At 44.6% G+C, this 20,946-nt stretch overlaps 1 protein-coding gene across 2 annotated transcripts in view; it reads left to right on the forward strand.

Moving 5' to 3' along the window:
• Positions 1–403: 403 nt before the first annotated feature.
• Positions 404–20,946, forward strand: part of ADRA1A (adrenoceptor alpha 1A) — an 82,513-nt gene continuing 61,970 nt past the window's right edge. The window contains exon 1 of one of the 2 annotated variants that reach the window (XM_065878427.1): positions 404–2,076. In XM_065878427.1, coding sequence (XP_065734499.1) covers positions 1,194–2,076 — 883 coding nt within the window. In that variant the 5' untranslated portion in view covers positions 404–1,193. The remainder of the gene's footprint in view (positions 2,077–20,946) is intronic. The other variant, XM_065878426.1, reaches the window with a different exon arrangement.

The following is a 20,946-nucleotide window of genomic DNA, read 5'->3' on the forward strand; positions in this document are numbered from 1 at the left end:
CAGACCGACGCTCTCCGCACACTCAAGTGTGAATTCCTCGAGCGTGAGCGTGCGCGTGGCACTGGCCCTGCGGTCCCCGGGTCGCAGCGGCTCCCTCTCCTAGGCCGCCTCCTCCAGGTGACTGCGAAGCAACCTGTTCAAGTGGCAACCGGGTAGATCCTCCGGGTTTCCACCGGCTTGGCTCGGCGCTGCACGCCCGTCAGCCTCAATCGCGTTTCTCGGGCTCTGGGATTTTAATTTCACTGCACGCCTGCTAGCAGTCCGACCGCCGGGCGCTGCAGCTTGGGGTGTGTGTGTTTCGGATCGCGAACCCCGCGAGAGGCTGCGCTGCGGAGCGCGCCAGGGCAGATTCCCAGCGGCGGGGCACGGCTCGCGGTCCCCTCCCGCGCGCTCGCCTGCTGCTGGGCGAACCGCTTCGGGGTCGCAGAGTCGGCGGGACTCCCCGCCGGGTCCGACCGCCAGTCGAGGCAGGGCACAGCCTCGCTCCCCAGGGCGCCTGGCTTACACTCCGCATTTCTTTTTGCGCTCTTTCAGGAGGACGCTGGCAAACGACGCTCCGCAGCCGCCTCGGTCTTGGCAAACATTCCACATCCACGTCCCCCGGCCTGCGCGCCTAGAAGCTGGATCTACCATGAGTCCAGCCACGCTGACGGTAACTGCGGGTGGGGAGAAGTGCCCAGATGCCAACGGTCCCCGCCTTTGAGAGTCGACGGCAGACCCATACGTGCTTGTGGTTTGTGGGAGAGACAGGCGCTGGATGTTTGAATTCCCGATTATGTGCAGAATGCTCAATCTTCACACCCGGACGGATCCGACAGTACAGGAAAGGGGACTCGCGTAATTCTGGGACTGCATTTTGCATCGCGTCTCCTCGAGCTCCGTGCTGAGTCTCGCGTAGGGAGGGAGTTGGGGCCCCGGGCCAGCGTTGCTGGTGCAGAGGGTCGGCGGGCAGCCCCGCGCACCCATGGCCATGTTGCCTTTAATGCCCTGCCCCTTTGCGTGGCCTTCTGAGGGTTTCCAGGGCTGGCGCGGGTTGCTTCCCACCCGTACTCTCTCTCTTACGCCCAGACAACGCCAGCAGGCAAGGCTCCCCGGAGCGGAGACCTTTTGACTCCCCGCTCCCTCGCTCCCACCTCCGCCCAGGCCCGGAGTGGCCCTCAAGAGCCGGACCTCGCCCGGCTCCGGCTGGGACCATGGTGTTTTTCTCTGGAAATGCCTCGGACAGCTCCAACTGCACCCACCCGCCGCCACCGGTGAACATTTCCAAGGCCATTCTGCTCGGGGTGATCTTGGGGGGCCTCATCCTTTTCGGGGTACTGGGGAACATCCTTGTGATCCTTTCCGTGGCCTGCCACCGGCATCTGCACTCGGTCACTCACTACTACATCGTCAACCTGGCGGTGGCCGACCTTCTACTCACTTCCACGGTGCTGCCCTTCTCCGCAATCTTCGAGATCCTGGGCTACTGGGCCTTTGGCAGGGTCTTCTGCAATATCTGGGCGGCGGTGGACGTCCTGTGCTGCACTGCGTCTATCATGGGACTCTGCATCATCTCCATCGACCGCTACATCGGCGTGAGCTACCCGCTGCGCTACCCCACCATCGTCACGCAGAAGAGGGGTCTCATGGCTCTGCTCTGCGTCTGGGCACTCTCCCTGGTCATCTCCATCGGGCCTCTGTTCGGCTGGAGGCAGCCGGCCCCGGAGGACGAGACCATCTGCCAGATCAATGAGGAGCCGGGCTACGTGCTCTTCTCCGCGCTCGGCTCCTTCTACGTGCCGCTGACCATCATCCTGGTCATGTACTGCCGGGTCTACGTGGTGGCCAAGAGGGAGAGCCGGGGCCTCAAGTCCGGCCTCAAGACGGACAAGTCGGACTCGGAGCAGGTGACGCTCCGCATCCATCGCAAAAATGTCCCGGTAGGAGGCAGCGGGGTGTCCAGCGCCAAGAACAAGACACACTTCTCCGTGAGACTCCTCAAGTTTTCCCGGGAGAAGAAAGCGGCCAAAACACTGGGTATCGTGGTCGGCTGCTTCGTCCTCTGCTGGCTGCCTTTTTTCTTAGTGATGCCCATCGGTAAGTCTTTACAGCACCTCATTTTAGCATTTAGGAGTCTTCACCCTCTTCCCATTATGCTACCCCAGACTCACAGTCAGGGGTGGAAGAAAAAGGATCTGCATTTCAAACAGCAAAGCTAGGGAGGGCAGTTAAGGAAAGGCTCCTATGCAGAAAAGTAAATTTTCATTCCCTTTCTGCTCGGGTTTCATTTATATAACGTCCTAGGGCACTTTTTCAACTACTGCAAAGTGGCATCCTACTGAAGCCGATTAATTGGTCTCCTTAATAAGAACGTCAAGTGTTCTTAATGCCTTAAAGCATGTGTTTAATTTAAATACATCCATCCTCGGATTTCAAGTCTCAGTCTCCACCAGGCACTTAGGCAGGGGCCATGGAATGCCACTTTCACCTCTGCTGCTGTGGACTGCAGGTTCTTGTGTCCTAAAAGTGAGCACCATGCTTATTCTGAAAAAACGTGTAATTTTATTATTAGATTAGATTATTAAGGGTTAGTTATAGCGGTCTGCTTATGTTCTGTATCTGTGTTCATTTTGTTTTCTGGATTCAGTGTGGAAGAAAGCCACTGACAAGAAAAAAAAAATGATATTATGTCCAAACCAATTTAACCTTTAAAGAATTCAACATAATGTTTCCAATAAGTAAATACATTCCGTTTTATTTTAATACCAAGTATTAAAGCAAACACTACTCTTATCCAAAATCATTCAGGAAGCTTCAGATGACACTGTTTGAAAATAATAAAGTAATGTTACAAATCCAATTTTCCCAAATGCTAAATTAGCTGCTGTCAAGCTAATTAGTTCAGTATAAACTAAGCTGATCCACTTGGAATTGTCGTCTATCTCTGGAAGGCCTTCCTGAGATCCCAAAATGGTTGTTTGCTATTTTTAGTTTGTGAGCTCAAATATAGACCCACACATTGGTTATCCACTAACTCTGGCAAACAAAAAATTACAATCAAAAAATTAATAAAGGTCTGTTTCTCTACTTTAGAGCCAATTTACATGGCATGTACTGAAAGTAATTTGCAACGCTGTGTAGTAATAGCAGCTATTATTTTTTGAGGGCTAACTATGTTTCAGATATTGACAATTTTACATCATTAGTCCTGTCAATAACTCAGTGAGGTATGCATTATTATCCTGTAATCACAAGTCGGGGGAAGGGATTCTTCGGGTTCTAGAGCTTTGCTGTCTAACGCCATAGCCACCAGCCCCACGTGGCTATTTAATGTAAGTTAAAATTAAAGAAAATTAATATTCAGTCCCACCAGCCACATTTCACGTGTTCAATAGCCACATGTGGCCAGTGGCTACTGTTTTGAACAGCAGAGATATAGAACATTTCCATCACTGCAGAAATTTCTACCCAACATGGCTGCTTGAGAGGCCCTTCCAAGCCCACTCCCTGGCCTTTCATCATTATTGCTTTCTCTGCTCCTAGAATTATATCAGAGTTTTGAATTTCTTTAAATAACACTCTTTACTTGTGCCACTGGCTGCTTACCTGCCTGTCTGCATACCATCCCTTCCTCCTGAAGTTTGCACATTTTTTCATGCATCTCCCTGTTCACTTGTCGAGCCTTTATTAAGCACTTGCTCTAGACACTTAGGATGAACAAGGCAGAAGAATCCTTGCAGTAAGATGTTTGCAATCTTTGGGGGGAAATAGACAAAAACAAATATATCTTAAGAAGTCAATGACTAATAAGCAGTATTTTAAAAATGAACAGAATAAGAGGATAGAGTGGTGCTCTATCTATCGTGGCGAGTGGTCAGAAAAGTCCTCTCTGAAGAGGTGATATTTGAGCAGAGACCTGACTGAATTGAGGAGCAAGCCTTGCAAAGTCTGGAAGGAAGAGCTTTCTGGGCAGAGGGAACAGCAAGTGCAGAGGTGGGAAGGAACCTGACCTAGCTTTTAAGCCAAAGTAGAATTTGCATATTCTTCTAATTGTGATGGGAAGCCATCCAATCAAAGGGGCTTTAGCAGGTGAGTGGCTGGTCTTATATTTTTAAAGGATCATTCTGGCTTCTGGGAGGAGTGAGGGCTATTTTGGGGTGAGAGTGGAAACAGGGAGACCAGTTAGGAGGCTGTTGGAGACGTCAAGGAGAGAAAGGTGAGGATGCCCTGCACTCAGGTGAGACAGGTGGGGGTGATGTGAAGTGATCACATTCGGCACTTATTTCAAAGGTAGAGCTGACAAGTTTGGACATGGGATATGAGAAAAGGAGAGGACTAGAGATAAGTCCCGGGTTTGGGGACGTAACAACCGGGTAAATAGTAGTGCGTTTTACTGAGATTGGGAAAACTAAAGGTCGTAAGGGGCTGGTGGGAGTGTGAAGTACAAGTGCCTATTTTGTACAGACGTGTTGAGAAGGGTCTACTAGATGTCTAAGTAGAGATGTCAAGTAGGCAGTTAGATACATGAATTTGGCGCTAAGCTGGGCTTATGTTATAAACTTGGGATACGTCACCATACTTAAAGCCACAGAAATGGAAGGGTCTGCAAGAGAGAAAGTCTGGAGAGAAAAGAGAGATAAGGACCGAGGCTTGGGGCGTCCTGATATTTGAAGGTCGGGAAAAGGAGAACCAACCAGCAAAAGAAATTGGGGAGGAGTGGCCAGGGAGGTAGGAGAGCCTGGTGCCCCCGAAGCTGAATGGAAATGTTTCACCAAGGCAAGAGTCATCAGCTGTGTCACATGCAGCTGCTAGGCCAAGTCAGAGGAGGACGGGGAATCAGCATTGGACTTGGCCATGTGGAGGTCCTTGGTGATATGAGGAGGTGCTTTGAGGACAGTAGTTTCCGTGGAGTGATGGAGACAAAAGCCTGACGGTGTGCTTTCTTGAGAGAATGAAAGATGAAGTGGGGACAGTAAAAACAGGCAACTCTCTGGGAGGGTTTTGCTAGACAGTGGGGCAGGGGAATGCAGTGTAGCTAGAAGGATCTAGAGAGAATTTTCAAAGGTGGGAGACAGGATATCATATTTATATTCTGTTGGAAATGATGGAATAGAGAGATGGTGTAGGCAAGGAAGGAGACCAGAGGGTTTAGAAGTGACAGGGAAACCAGGGCGTATGAGCACAGAGGCAGTAGGTATGGAGGGAGGAAGGTAAAGCTCTCTTCCAAATATATGTATATCCTCAATGAGATAAGAATCAAGATCATGTCAAAAATTTGATGAATTTTATGTATTTTTAAAACTAAGTTATTTTAAAATTTCATAGTGACCAAGAGAATAGAAAACATGCGAGTTTTTAAAAAGCAGTTGTTCCTCACTCCCAAGCCAAAAACATTGTTGTGAGAATTAAATTTTAGATGTGGGTAATGGCAATTGCTTGCGCTTTGCTTTGCACCTCAGGAGCAAATTGGAGTCAGACAGATAAAACTAGACATCAGCTTAATTCCTCTTTCTTCAGGTTCCCTTCTGTATCGTTCTGCTCATTCTTAAAAAGAAATGAACCAAGTATCTAAATGTATATGAAACTACCCCGTGGTATCTATATTCCCTATCTTCAGTAAATTGAGCTGAGTTGAAAAGAAAAAAGCAAGAATCAAGATCATCACCTAAGAGTGGGGAAGGAATAGGAAAGGAGGGAGGTTTGAGGAGCAAAAGAAGATGTGAAAGATTAATCTTTGAGATGACGGAGTACATAGATCATGGACATTTAGGAGGTCCTGAGGATGTGTTTGAGACTTAGGGTCATAAATTTCAAGGAAGGCCAATCAAGAAGGCTGGATGCTGCTTTCTCACAGCTAAGAGGCTGAGGGTGATAGGGAATGTTGCTGATGACTGACTGTATCTAGGGACCCTGGTAAAGAAGGGGAGTGTGCTATAGCTGATTCACTTTGTTATACAGCAGAAACTAACACAACACTGTAAAGAAATTATCCTCCAATAAAGATGTTAGAAAAAAAAAAAGAGGAGTGTGTGCAGGGATATAGGCTAGATCAGATTAGGGGTCATACAGAGTTAGATGGTGGAAAAAGTTCAGGTGATTGGGAAAAGATAGGTGATTGGGAGTTTGGGACTGCTGATGGTGGCTTAGCTATCCAAGGAGATGAGCATGATAGAATGGGTCTTGAGGTCCTCCAGGGGAAGGGAGACTCTGGTCTAATCATAGCCTCCCTCTCGGATCTGCTGTCTTGGAGACCTGGTAATGTTGAAGTGAAGATGGGCACAAGATCACCGAACCTACCACATCTATGGTCCACGTTTTCTTCCTGACACTAAACTAGTAAGACACTATTTCTTCCAGGAGTTATGGCTGTATAATAAATTCCAGGCACTGCATTAGACAGAACAAGAAAATGACTAAAGCACATTCCCTGCCCTCAAGGGCCTCACAGTCTAGTTAAGGAGACAAATTGAAAAAGATTATCACAAATCTGTGAGATTGGTCCCCAAAGTGGTATTACAAGTGCTGAGGAATAGAACAATGAACTGTGTCTGGAGATCACTACAGAAGCTTCTAGAAGTATTGCAGTTGACTAAGCAGGGACTTGAAGACAGCACGATGTCTGCTGGGCCATCAGTGAGATGTTATTTGTTTTTAGTAACTATCTGAAGTACATAGTTCATGCAAAATGTGAATAGAAGGATAAACATGCCATTATGTTATTATACACAAGGGACACGAGCTCTTAAGTATAACAAGTAGTCTCTTGGGAAGAATAGCTTATCAGTTTGCGCTAGGCTGCCAGAGAACAGTGGGATTGGAAACTAAAACCAGAGCAGGGATGAGTGAGTGCAGTGTCCAAAGCTGAGAGGTGAAGCATCCACCTGTGTAAGAACCAGACCAGGATAACCAGGTGAATGAGGACTTTCCATTTCATTGCTGAAGGTCCCTCTGGATTTATGAGAAGGTTCTGTCTCCTCCTGGACTCTCTACTTCACTCTCTCCCCAGCTCCCCGCTACCAGGGCTGGGTTGGTTGCTGGATTGAAGAGTGTGATTTCAAGTAGGAATCTAACTTGTCTGCTCTCAAGTCTAAGTCTTGCTAGAGTTGTTTTCTTTCCGCACCCTAAATGTTTGGTTGAAATTGAGAACCCCTTCGGCGGAGGGGACGGGAATCGTGCTTCACGTCGTTATCAGTCATTTATACCTTAGAGTGAATGTTTTTTTAAAAAAAGTTTTGATCATGAAGCTAAATAAAGAGAATTTGAAGGTGTTAGCCTTCAACATTTGAAAGAAGGAAGGGTATAACTGTGCCTCAAGGAAGCTTGGGCACCTGAAGTGTATGCATCATCTTTGCTTATTTCATCCTCTTGTCTAGAGGCCAACAGGACTAAAGGCAGTGTGCTGGGGGGAAAGTGTTGACCTGAGATTTCAACCCAGGCTTTCTTTTTCATAAAATATGCCTAGCATAGCACGTAACACAGAGCAAATGGCAATAAATGTTAATCTTATCTGAATTGATATGATTCACAGACCATCACTGACATATTTTTTAAAATAAATTTGTTTATTTATTTTTGGCTGTGTTGGGTCTTCGTTGCTGCGCACAGGCTTTCTCTAGTTGTGGCGAGCGGGGGCTACTCTTTGTTCCAGTGCGCGGGCTTCTCATTGCGGTGGCTTCTCTTGTTGCGGAGCACGGGCTCTAGGTGTGCGGGCTCAGTAGTTGTGGCTCGCAGGCTTTAGAGTGCAGACTCAGTAGTTGTGGCACACGGGCTTAGTTGCTCCGTGGCATGTGGGATGTTCCTGGACCAGGGCTCTAACCTGTGTTGCCTGCATTGGCAGGCGGATTCTTAACCACCGCGCCACCAGGGAAGTCCCCACTGACATATGTTGATGCAGGATGTTGCCATGATGAGTGGATGCCCTTGGAGGTCTGAGAAAAAGAAAGCATCAGAAAGAAAAGGGATGAAGGGGGGCAACATCTACTGAACATATGGTTATGTGTCGGAACTCTGGGCACATTATCTGATTTAAATACAAAACAGGCCTTATTGTCAGACTGAGCCACTGCTATTATCTCTGAATGAAAGGAGACAGCGTTGGGCTGAGCTGTGGTTCAGGTGGAAAACAACTATTTGAGAATTAGTTTAAAATAAAAAAGGCAGCAGACAGCACATGGTAAGGAGGGAGAATAAGTTTTAAGATGGAGTGTTCGGGGAAAGGCAGTACTGGCAAGGAGATTATCAGGTGGAAGCAGTGAGGTAGAGAATGATTCCTTCACTGAATCTGCAGAATTTCATTGAGTGTGTAGTATGTGCTAGGCAGCTAGAGAATCCCTGGAGATAAAGACAAACAAATCCCTGCCGGGACTTCCCTGGCGGGACAGTGGTTAAGACGCTTCGCTCCCAATGCAGGGGACGCCGGCTCGATCCCTGGTCAGGGAACTAGGATCCTGCATGCCGTTCCTTGGCGTGACCAAATAAATAAATAAATACTCATCTGCTTTATCCCACAGCATACATACAACACTCTTAGAATAAACATAACGGCACAACCAGCAATACGATTACTGTAAACATTAAAAAAAAAAAATCCCTGCCCTAGTGGAGCTGAAAATCTGCACAATTAAATACATAGCAAAGTCTCAGATGGTGACGTGAAAGACAGTCAGGAAAAGGGGCGAGTACATATAATGACATAACGACTCTGACTCTTGTGCACGCCCAAGACAACGCGAGACTATGTTGCTTCGCCGCAGGTACAAAAGATCAGGCCCCTGATATCTGTGGAAAAGGCTGACTTCTGAGAGATAACGGGGTGGAGAGAATCTAAGAGCCACTGTGATTTTAACACGAGACCAGTTTTTCAGTTACTCTTGCTGTACCACCATTCATCTCAAAACATAGTAACTTGAAGCAGCAGTCATGTTATGGCTTGTGACTCTGTGGGGCAGGGATGAGTCCAGGTCCAATTCACTGGGCTGTCTGGCTGGATGTCAGAATCGGTGGCCGCTCTTCCTCCAGGGGTTGAGACTCGCTCTCCTGCAGTGTGGCAGTTCTCTCTCCAAGAGGGCAGGAGCTGCGGGGCTTCTGAAGAGAGCGGCCCAGACCGGGCCCAGTGTCACTGCTGCCTCATTCTGTGGGAAAAGCAAGTCATGAGGCCAGTATACGTTCAAGGTGGGGAGAGAAATAGACTCACCTCCTGATGGGGGAGCAGATCCATAACGGGATGAGGGGATTTTTGTGGCCATCCTACAGCACCTCTTCCTCACAAGCATATCAAATAGTATTTCTCTTTCATCCTCCAGTTATCTATGGAGAACTCCCCATACGCTGGGCTTTACACGATGCACCATGTAAACACCAGTCTGGGTGCTTGCCTTCCTGCAGGCTTCTGATCTCCACAGGGAAATAGACATTAATCAGATATCTACATAAAAAGTGCAATGAAGACGATGGGGTTGTACCTTGGAAACCTACGCTGTGGATAAGGGTGACCCTGGGCACGAGGGCAAAAGAGTCTTGCTAGGAAGGAGAGCTTGACCTTTGAGCTGAGATCTGTAGAATGAGGAACTCTTCATTGGCTAAAAGGAGGAGGGAAGGAATGGGATGGGTAAAAACTCTGTCTGATAGGACTGGCCTGGTGCTTAATGAGGATTTTCCAGGAGGCCAGTGTGGCCAGAGATGAAAGGCTGATAGAAAACTAGTATCGAATGAAGCTGGACAGAAAGAGATCTGACCAAATAAGCCTTTAAAGTCATATTATGAGTTTGTGTTTTTATCTGAAGAGAGCCAGGAGCAGAGATGACATGATCAAGTCTATATTTTAAACTATCAAAGGCTTAGTGAAAAGAGGACTGTGTATGGACCAGTTGGGAGACATTTACACAGGACAGTTGAGAGGTATCCTGCCAACTAGGATTCTTCTCACTCGTGATTGAAAATATTTATTTCTGTGAGCTGCCACATAGCTCTTGAATGCCTCTTCTGTCGTTGCCTCCAGAGCAGATTTACGAGAAAAGCTTTCCCCCATCACAAATAGTCTGACCAGACTTGACTTTAAATTAATTGTGGCTCTTTTCCGCAAGACGAGTGTGTCAACAGAGATTTACCGTCATATTCAAAAGAGTGTGCAGGCTCAGAAAACGTCTCCTGTAAGTTCTAACCAAGCTTTGAGCAACAGCCACCGCTTTCAAACCAGCGGCACGCCGGCAAGTCATTACTTTGAAGGAGACGATACTTAGTGACCTAAGCATTGCTGTGCTTTGTTACTTCATAGTTTCAGGTTCAGAGGCTGGGATGTTTTCCTGAGGCATTTTCTTTGGTAGTTTCACTGTCTTTTAGCCCTTTTACTTGGTTTTCCAACTGGACACTTACATAGTGGCTTCTTATTTTGAAACTGCATGTTTCTTTACTGTTTGAAATTTTCCTCCCCCCCCATGTTTATATTTCAATTTTGTGATGTGAAATTGCTCATCTGTGCTCTTTGGCCACATTTTATTAAGTCATTGATTTTCTTTTTGTAAGATTATTGAATACATTGAACATTTATCACTTCATATCCTGGGTTGCCAGCTTTCTCATGCTATATTCAGACATGCTGAGAAAATGTACTTTCTTTATTTTTCAAAAACTGATAGGATCTTTTTCATGAACTCCAGCGGAGGCACATACACACACACACACACACACACACACACACACACACACACACACTTTTAGTTGAATCCAATAAGTTCAGTTAAATCCAGTCACTTAAGCAGCGTCTTTATATACTCAGCCCCCCTTGGATAACTCAGCCTTTCAGGTTTGCCTGCTAAATTGTTAATCAGGGGCACACATAACCTCGTGGTTATTGGGGTCCGGGAGAGAGGAAATTGTTGGGCCCTCGGTTGACCTTTCATGGTGATTTTTAGTTTCCTGCACTGGGGATGTTGGCTTAGTCTAGCGACCGGTCCCCAGGTGCTAGTCCCCAGCCATCACGCAGCTGTCTCCCAATAAGTCTGAGGGTGCTCCCCCATGGACCATTGACCCACCTGATGACTCAGCCCCACTCAGTCCTTACTGAGACTACAGACACTCAAAAGTTTATGTGTGTCTCCATTTGGTTCCTGGCTGGGCAATTGCTCTGTGGGCATTAGCCAAAGAGTCACTTTATCCGTAACAGCCCACGTGATCACCTTTCACAAGCTTCTGAGCTAAACCCTCAGCAATGTTTCATCCCTGTCTCAAGGTATGGAGAGCCCTGTGGGTTCCTTCCACACCCTTCCACGCCACACCATCTCATTCCACACCCAAGCACACCACACCAAACAGGTGTGCCAACCCAGACTTACTCTCTGCCCACCCACACTGGCTGTCACTTTAATGGGTGCTAGAGCCCTCCTGTGTCCTATCCCAGATGCCCAGAATGGAGAGTGGGGGAAAGCACCTTCGCTATCACCTTTATCTTCTTAAATGCCTCTGTGGTCCCTGTTGAGAGGGGAGCTCAGAACAAACACCAGGCTGCCTCTTTTCACTACCTCCTTCCCCACTTTTCCCCACAGTCCACCTGTGGAGGACAGATGTGGCAGGCTTTCCCTTCCTTTTTCTGGCTAAATGGGACCCTCCTCAGAACCATGTCTTCTTCCTTCCTGGGGGGCATCCATCTTCTATGGAACAGCAATGGCAAATGGATGCAGGCAGAGAGAGAGAGATAGGTTCACTAAAAAGGGAATAAAGACCAGGAGTATTTAACAATGTTATAATCTTTATACATATTCAGCAACTATGGAAAACTACCTTTGTTGTATTAGAGAGGATCCTGAATCTATTTTGGAACTCCCACTTCTGTTACATTTACCTATCTCTCTAATATTGGTGCTACATTATTTTAACTGCTGTGGTTTCATAATACATTTTAATATTTTCTAGGTTAAGGCCCCTGGATGAATATTCTTTTTTAAAAAATAAATTTATTTATTTTATTTATTTATTTTTGGCTGGGTTAGTTCTTTGTTGCTGTGTGTGGGCATTCTCTAGTTGTGGTGAGCGGGGGCTACTCTCCGTTGCGGTGTGTGGGCTTCTCATGGCGGTGGCTTGCTTCTCTTGTCGCGGAGCACGGGCTCTAGGTGTGCGGGCTTCAGTAGTTGTGGCTCGCGGGCTCTAAAGCACAGGCTCAGTAGTTGGGGCACACGGGCTTAGTCGCTCCGTGGCATGTGGGATCCTCCCGGACCAGGGCTCCAACCCATGTCCCCTGCATTGGCAGGCGGATTCTTAACCGCTGCGCCACCGGGGAAGCTCTGGATGAATATTGTTTTCAAAATGATTTTGTCTGTCTTTGCACGTTCTTCCAGGAAAAGTCTGGACTCATTTTGTCAAGTTACATCTCTTACCCCCACCAACACCAACACACACACACACACACACACAAATCCTGTCACATGTTAATCATAATTTTTAGTATGTATAGATTAATTTGAAAGGAGACATCTTTATCACATTGAGACCTCCTGTTAAGAAATATGACATATGTAAATCAAGTCTACTTCAATAAAAAATATATGACATGTTTCTCCATTTACTTCCCAAACTACTTTCGGACTATTGTTTAAACTTTACTTTTAAACACACTTACTATCATGTCCTAGAAAAATGATTGTTACGGTAAAGTCAGGAAATGCTGCTTTGGTATTTCAGCGTTAGATACAACACGTTGGTGTTTAGATCAGTACCCTTCATCATGTCAAGGACATATCTTTCTATAGTTTATAGAACAATTTTATCAAAAATGAATTTTTAATTTTATCAAATGCTGCTTTTTAAATATGCACCCATATAATATTTTTCATTGATACTGATTTGATAAATTTTATTTCCTAATATTAACCTATCCATATATTCTTGGAATAAATTCTATCTGATCAGTGACATTATTCTTTTGTATGTTACTGCATTATACTAAGTATATTATTTCTGCTTTGCATCTGTATTTCTATGTGAAATGAGTCTATCGTTTTATTTTACAGTGTGTTTTTGTTGCATGTTGGCTCTGAGTTTATATTAACTTTATAAAACGAATTGTGACACTCTCCGTTTTTTTTTCTACCATCTGTAACAATTTAAATAGCGTAAGAATTATGTGTTCCTTGAAGGTTTGAAAGAACTTGCCCATAAAACATTTGGGCACAGCTCCTTTTATGGATGCAGCTCTTGGAGACTGGTTTCTATTTCTTGCATGGATAGTGGTCTATTCTGATTGTCAGATTTGATAATCTTTGTTTTCTTATTTTCTATTTTCCTTCTCATTGAGGTTTAACATTTTAGCACAGAATTCTACATGAAACTCTGTTATTTTTCATTTCTTTTCTATCTTTCTCATTTCCCACTTCATATACTTGTGTTTTGTTGCTTTTTGTCTTCACTGAGATATCTTGAAAGATTGTCTATTTCATTAGTTTTCTCAAAGAACCCGTGTCCTAGAGTTATTAATCACTTTGCTCTGTCTTCCAGTGCACTAATTTAGTCTCTAGAAATTTATTTTTCTGGTTATATTTTGTTCTTTTATATTAACTTGAGGAAAATGTTTGGTTCACATACTTTAATTTATTCCTGTCTGAGATTAAAAACAACCAAAGTTGTACATTTTCCTCCAAGCAGACTTGAATTCTTTACTTTATGTTTTGCTAGGCAGTACTCTCATCCAGTTTTTCTGTTTTTCCTCTTTTAGTAGCTCCTTAGCCCTATGTGGACAGAAGAGGATTCCTTGTATTATTGTTGTTCGTTAATTTAAAAAATAATGGGTGTTTTTATCCCCCCATTTAAAAAAATTAATTTTGAATTTACTGTAGAGTGGTCAGAGAATGTGAATCCAATAATTTCTAGCTTATGAAATGAATTGAGGCTTTTTTAATGACTTGATATATGACCAATAATTAGCACATTTAATAGATTTAATGTTTGAAAGATATATATTAATTAAACGTTAACAGGGATGTTTTTAAGATCATCTTTATCCAGTATTCATTATCTTTACCTTTATCCCTGATCTACTTTATTTGTTACACATTGAGAGAGATATGAGGTATGGTAAACCTTCCTACTGGGAATAATTCTTCCAATTATTTCTTATATTTTTAACAGGTTTTACTTTATATATGTTGATGTGGATGCATTTTACTTAAGAGATTAAGTCAATGATACCTTCATTTAAAGTATTATTTAGATTTATTTATTTAATTAATAGACTTTTTGTCCTATTTATTTTTCCTTGATAGGTACATTTTTGAAAATTAATATTGCAATCTCTAATATATTTTTGTTTGCATTTACCAACATACTTTTGCCCGTCTTTTTTTTTAAATTAATTTATTTAATTTGTTTATTTTGGCTGTGTTGGGTCTTCGTTGCTGCGCATGGGCCTTCTCTAATGGCGGTGAGTGGGGGCTACTCTTCGTTGTGGTGCGCGGGCTTCTCATTGTGGTGGCTTCTCTTGTTGTGGAGCATGGGCTCTAGGCACGCGGGCTTCAGCAGTTGCAGCACACAAGCTCAGTAGTTGTGGCTCACAGGCTCTAGAGCGCAGGTTCAGTAGTTGTGGCACATGAGCTTAGCTGCTCCATAGCATGTGGGATCTTCCCAGACTGAGGCTCGAACCCATGTCCCCTGCATTGGCAGGTAGATTCTCAACCACTGCACCACCCAGGAAGCCCCTGCCCTTCTTTTTATACATCAGCTTGTGTAACTTGCATAAAATGGATTTTTCAGTGTCTACGTGTCTTATCTGGGTATTTGTCTCTTAGTAAAAATATAAATAATTTCCACTGATTGTAACAGATATATTTGGGTTGATTTTTGTCTCCTGGTTTTATGTTTTCTTCCTTTTCTTTGTTTTCTGTCTCTTGCAGACTGGACCATTTTATTCTTTGCTTTTAAAATTCTGCAGTATTTTGGAAAGGTGGTCTTCTATTTTTAATTCTACTAGAGATTATCTTTGAGCTTTTCAAAAGCAGTTTTTTAAACCTTCGTTTCTCTCTTAAACAACCATCCCTATCACCCACCTTTGCCCACATAAGGGAGGAAGTTTATCACACTCTTATTTTCCCTTCCTCCAGAAACCTACATCTTTTGGTTAATAAAATTTTGTGTTTTAAATGTCGGTTACTGCTGTTAAATGTTTATATTTCCTATCTTGTCTTTTGTATCTTTCTGTAATTTAGTTTAGTAATACAAATAGCCTTCTGGTTATATACTATGATTTACTCATTCATGAGCTCTGGATTTTGCTTTATCTACCGTGTGAAATAGGGACCAGCACACTATGGCCTGTTTTTGTAAATAAAGTTTTATTGGAACACAGCCATCTACATTTGCTTACAAATCATCCATGGCTGCTTCCATGCTACAGTGGCCGAGTTGAGTAGTTGCTGCAGAGACTGCATGGCCCACAAGGTTTAAAATATTTGCTATTATATTAGAGTATAATGCCAAATAAAATTTGACCAATAACAACATAAGCCAAATGCGTTTTTTAAGCCCGTATATGCCTGAGTCTAAATACATGAAAGACAACTTCTCTGAGTATAGAACTCGAGTTATATATTTTTTTAATTTCAAAATACTGTTGTTGTCACTCCTCTGTCTCTTGGTATTTAGTGCTTTATAAATGACTTGAGGCCAACTTGATTATTGTTTTCCTTTTCTCACGTATTCTCTTTATTTATGTGTTTATTTTCTCACCAAGATGTTTATAGAATTTTTTTCCCAATCAAATTAAAAAATGTCCCCTGGACATTTCTGTTTGTGGGGTAACTTTTTCATTGTGATTGCCTGGAACCCCGTGCACATTTTTTTTTTTTTTTTTTTTGTCCTGAAGCTAAAGATAGCATCCTTTGGTGATCACTTCATCTGCTTCACTCTTTCTCTTGGAATTCATATCAGCTCTGTTTTGGATCTCCTGTACCTGCCCCCTTTTTCTCTTGCTCTTTTACTCACATTAGTCATCTTCTCGCTATTTTCCTCTGACTTCCAGGTTTCTCACGTTTCTCCAGTGTGTGTTCTATTTTACCTAGTCAGCCTTAGTAGCTACCTCCACCACCTTTGCTCCAGTTCACTCCATTTTATTGGCATATTGTTCCATCTTCATTATCGCCTACACTGAATTTGTAAACCCAATAGCTCCTTAAATCACATTTCAATACAACACAGAGATTTTCTTCCATATCACTGTTTTAAAAATGGAGTTTTATTATTTTTTTATTTATTTAAAATATTTATTAGTTGCACCGGGTCTTAGTTGCAGCATGTGGGCTCCTTAGTTGCAGCTCACCAGCTCTTTAGTTGTGGCATGCAAACTCTTAGTTGTGGCATGCATGTGGGATCCAGTTCCCTGACCAGGGATCGAACCCGGGCCCCCTGCATTGGGAGCATGGAGTCTTATCCACTGTGCCACCAGGGAAGTCCCAAAAGTGGAGTTTTATATTTGAGGACGTCAGATTCCTCAGATTGATCTCATCTCCTGAACAGCCGAATCTTTTCACGGGAACAGTAATTCTTCTCTTTTTGTTCAACCTCACCAAGAGTGACGTAGGGATAAAATTTGAAATGGGTTCTGTTTGGAACTGGTTGGGTCCTGGTCCAAATCTTTCAGACCCATATTAAGGGGAGAAGGAAAGAATTGTCTTTGCTGTAGTTTATATTTGCCAGAGTATACCGATCTGCTCATCCAGAGTGAGCAGAGCGGAGGTAGAAGGACAAAGATCACACTGTTGCACAGCAGAAGAGTCCTTGTCCTGTTTGGTTGACACAGTGGGTGCAGTGATCTCTCCTCCAGGTGGGATGACCGGCCCCCTGGGATCCATGTCCCGAAGAGCCTCCCTTTACTTCTTTGCTGGTCTTGATGGGAAAACCGAGGGATTTCCCACCCTGTGTGGACCTCAGCATCAATACTGTCCTCAGGCGCTCGAGTGCAGTTATGATTTGTCTTTGCAAAGCTACCCCTGAGTCTGCCTGTATCTCTGGCATCTGCTATTCCAAGCCCCTGGGGGTGTCACCTGACAGCAGTTGGGAGCCATCTTCCCTTCACCCCTTTTCTTGAGGTTAACTGAGGACTCATTAGTCCTTCATTCAGGCTGGTGGTGATGGAATTATAGTTTCCAGACATGTCTCAGAGGTTCTAGCTTATGGATATGGCACCAACTGTGTATTCTTTTAGATTCATTAAGAATTTAGAAAAGGGATGAGGAAGTGCAACTTGATCTACACATCACTGCCTCAGCCCTGGCAGCTTTTCAGGTTGACATCAAAATGTGAAGCAGAAATGAGAAGAGCCTGACATGTGATCATTTCCTTTGGTTTCATGGAAGCTTGTGGTTCAAGACAAAGCAATCGGAGGGAGATACCTATGGAGTCAGATGGGGCAGGGTCTGTGTAGGTAAGCAGGCTGAACTTTCTCTTGATCACAAGTGGATGAGATGAAATCATGTGAAGAGCTTAACAAGTCTTCTTCTGGGATAAAGAAATGAAGGAGTTTACGTATGGGACGTGAGGGGTGGTTGCCCTAGTCAGTTCAAGCTGCTGTAACAGAACACCACAGACAGGATGTCTTAAACAATGGATATTTATTTCTTACAGTTTCGGAGCTGGGAAGTTTCGAGGTCAGGGTACAGCATGGTCAGGTTCTCATGAGGACCCTCTTCCTGGTTTACGGACGGCTGGTTTCTCGCTCTGTCCTCACACCGCAGAGAGCGAACCAGCTCTGGTCCCTTTATCGCCTTATAAGAACACGGATCCCATCATCGGGACTCCACCCTTGTGACCTCATCCAAACCTAATTACCTCCCAGATTGGAGGCTCTGCCTCCAAATACCATCACAGTGAGGGGTAAGGCTCCAATAGATGAATTTGGGGTGGGGGACACAAGCATTCAGTCCATAGCAGTGGTGCTTGCAGGCCACTTTTTGCATCTAATTTAATTCCTAGAAAAAGCCTGTAAGATAGAAATCACCAGGCTCATGTAGAGAAGTGGAAACCAAGGCACAACAAGGAGGAAATGACATCTTGATGGAGCTACCTGGCTGCTCTCCCTGGAACAGAGGATAGTGCTCTGGCCATGAGTTAAAAGCCCTGGGGGGCTTCCCTGGTGGTGCAGTGGTTGAGAGTCCGCCTGCCGATGCAGGGGACACGGGTTCGTGCTCCGGTCCGGGAAGATCCCACATGCCACAGAGCGGCTGCGAAAAGCCCTGGGTTCCAGCTACTCATCTGTAGAAAAAGGGGCTTGCATGGGACCAGTAGATTTCCAGCTTCTCAGCTTCACAATTCCTCGTTCCAATGATATCCTACTCAGAAGCCCAAGATATGAAATGGATGAAAGTCATGCTGCACCTATGGAAGCGGCCAGGGAACCCTGAGTCCTGGACACAGTCCTCGCCTTCCCACTGGCAGTGGCCGCTGGGGGCGTCTGGAGCACAGGTTGCTCTCTGTAATAGTATCTGATTCCAGACTCACTCAGTAAAGGGTATCAGAAGAAGTTCGGTTTGCATTTTCAAAGGAGAAGGAGGGAAAGTTGACAAAGGGCACATCGGCTGTCATTGTTCTGGAATGCTGGCAGAGCCGTAGTCTGTGCCCTAAAAGGGTTTGAAAAGGGAACATTGCACACTTTATTTTTTTGTGTACTCTCCGTATTTAGCTTATCGCTGGGGCATTTAGTTGCCAGTGAGAAACCCGCTGTTTACAAATTGGTCATGTAGTTTGATCCCATATGATGAGAAATGTTTTTGAAGGTTACCTGCCATCTGCAATCATTTGCTTTGTAAAATGATTTCGCTGTCATCAAGAGATAACTAAAGGACAATCTCAGAAATGGATTTTTTTTTTTTAAGGAAACTCTAGGAGAGGGTGTAAGTGCACACAAGCAAGGGACAGCCATCGAAGACAACATTGACCAGGCTTGGCGGACGCCATTCTCCTGCGTGTCTTATTGAAAACCAGACAAGGATTTTGGCCTTGAATTAAGAAAAACTGGGGAGTCACTGTGGGTAGAGAGCAGGGAGGTGACATGGTGGACAAGTGTTAGAGTAAGATGAGATCAGCAGTTGGGGCAAGACCCAGGCTGACTGTCTATGTTTGAATGAGAACCTGAACAGGGGTGAGGCCATGAGGCACAGAGAATAGGGATATTTCAAGGTAGAATCTATGGGAATCAGAGGCTGCATGTGAAGAATCGGAGTGGGATAAACAAAACGTAGCATTTGTGCTTTGAGCGTGGAGTGGGGTTGTAGTGCCAAGGACAGTGACACTGGGAGGATGAATATCTTCTGCAAGGCCTTCAGTTTTGACCACGTTCAGCCTGAAATGATGATGTTTAAGTGAAACTATCAAGAGCTGTGCTGTTCAGTACAATAAGCTCTAGCCACATGTGGTACATTGAAGTTAAATTAGAATTCATTGACTTTAGATAACGTTAAAAACTTAGTTCTTGTAAAAACACATGTAACATTTTCCCCATGTGGTTCCACTCTAAATCCCATTTCATACATCCCCTCTCCCCTAAATTTCTCAGTGCTTTGGAAATACCCCATACTAGATATAAATGCCATGTCAGCTGCAAACACAGTTCCATAAAAATAAAATAAAAATAAAAACTTAGTTCCTCATTCAGGCTCACACATTTCAAAGGCTCATTAGTGACATATGGCTAATGGCTACCATATTGGACAGTTGCAGGTATAGAACGATTTCTGTCATCTCGGGATGTTCAGTTAACTGGACTGATCTAGACATCAGTAGCAAATATCGGCATTTTGGTGATGGGGTAGCTCCTGGGATGGGAAGGGTAAATGGTGATGCTAATTCAATGGGTCACCTCTCAAGGAGAAGGGCCTAGGGATGAATCTTAGGACATACGTGAAGTTGAGAGAACGAGGCATAAGAAGAACAAACAAAAATTGCCCTAAGTTTTAGAAAAGTGGAAGACTCAGCATAGCATAACATCCTGGCAGCAAAACAAGGAGAAAACGTCAGTTAGGAGGGAGTGGTGCCAATGTCAAATGCTGCAGAGACGTCACGGAGAGAGAGAACCAGAAAAGAAATCGTGTTTAGTAATCTGAGGTCATTGGTGACCTATCAAACTCGATGGCGGAGGGAGCGAGAGATGTGATTAAATAGGAATGTTACCCTCTCTCTCTGAGACCGGGGTAGGATTTCGGGAACTAGGAACAGTTTCAGGAGAGTGGTGGGACCAGGGCTTGGTAAGGAGGAGGTGGGGGAAGAAAATAAATGTGGGGAGCAGAGCCAGCGGCCGGGAGAAGGGGAAGGAAGGAAGCAGATGGAACTGTCACCACCAAGGGCGTCACAGTCAAGTATTCTTTCTTTCCCCAAGAAAAGGAAGATGGATACAAAAGAGAGACTCTTCAGGGATTGGTTGAGAGGATTAGAAGAAGAAGGTACCTGTGAAAACCAGACACCTTTACTGTTGGGATGGAATGAGAATGGGGGCATGAGGAGAGGGTTTAGACTTTGGGGGGCCCAGGGGATGGGGGAGCAGGGGAGCTGTGGGTGGGCTTGTGGCCATTGTCCTCTGAGATCAGAAGAGTTGCATGAAGCCGGGGAATTGCTCAGTTTGGTCTCGCTCTCCTGTCTTCCCCACTTCCCTTCCACTGGATTCTTCCTTCAGATCGATTTAATTCTGACTTTTTTTTCTAATGTATTAGACCTTAATATTTATGCATAGTATTACTCCCTAGCTTTCTCTAAAACGCTTGCAACTCTATATGTACACTTATTATTTGTCCATGTCAGTGTCATCTGTTTTATAAACTTTATTTATTTACTTATTTTTGGCTGAGTTGGGTCTTTGTTGCTGCGTGCAGGCTTTCTCTAGCTGTGATGAGCCGGGGCTACTCTTCCTTGCGGTGCGCGGGCTTCTCATTGCGGTGGCTTCTCTCGTTGCGGAGCACGGGCTCTAGAGCACAGGCTCAGTAGTTGTGGCTCGCGGGCTCT

This window comes from Phocoena phocoena, chromosome 6 (genome assembly GCF_963924675.1).
Source record: "Phocoena phocoena chromosome 6, mPhoPho1.1, whole genome shotgun sequence".
Classification (NCBI taxonomy): Eukaryota; Metazoa; Chordata; class Mammalia; order Artiodactyla; family Phocoenidae; genus Phocoena; species Phocoena phocoena.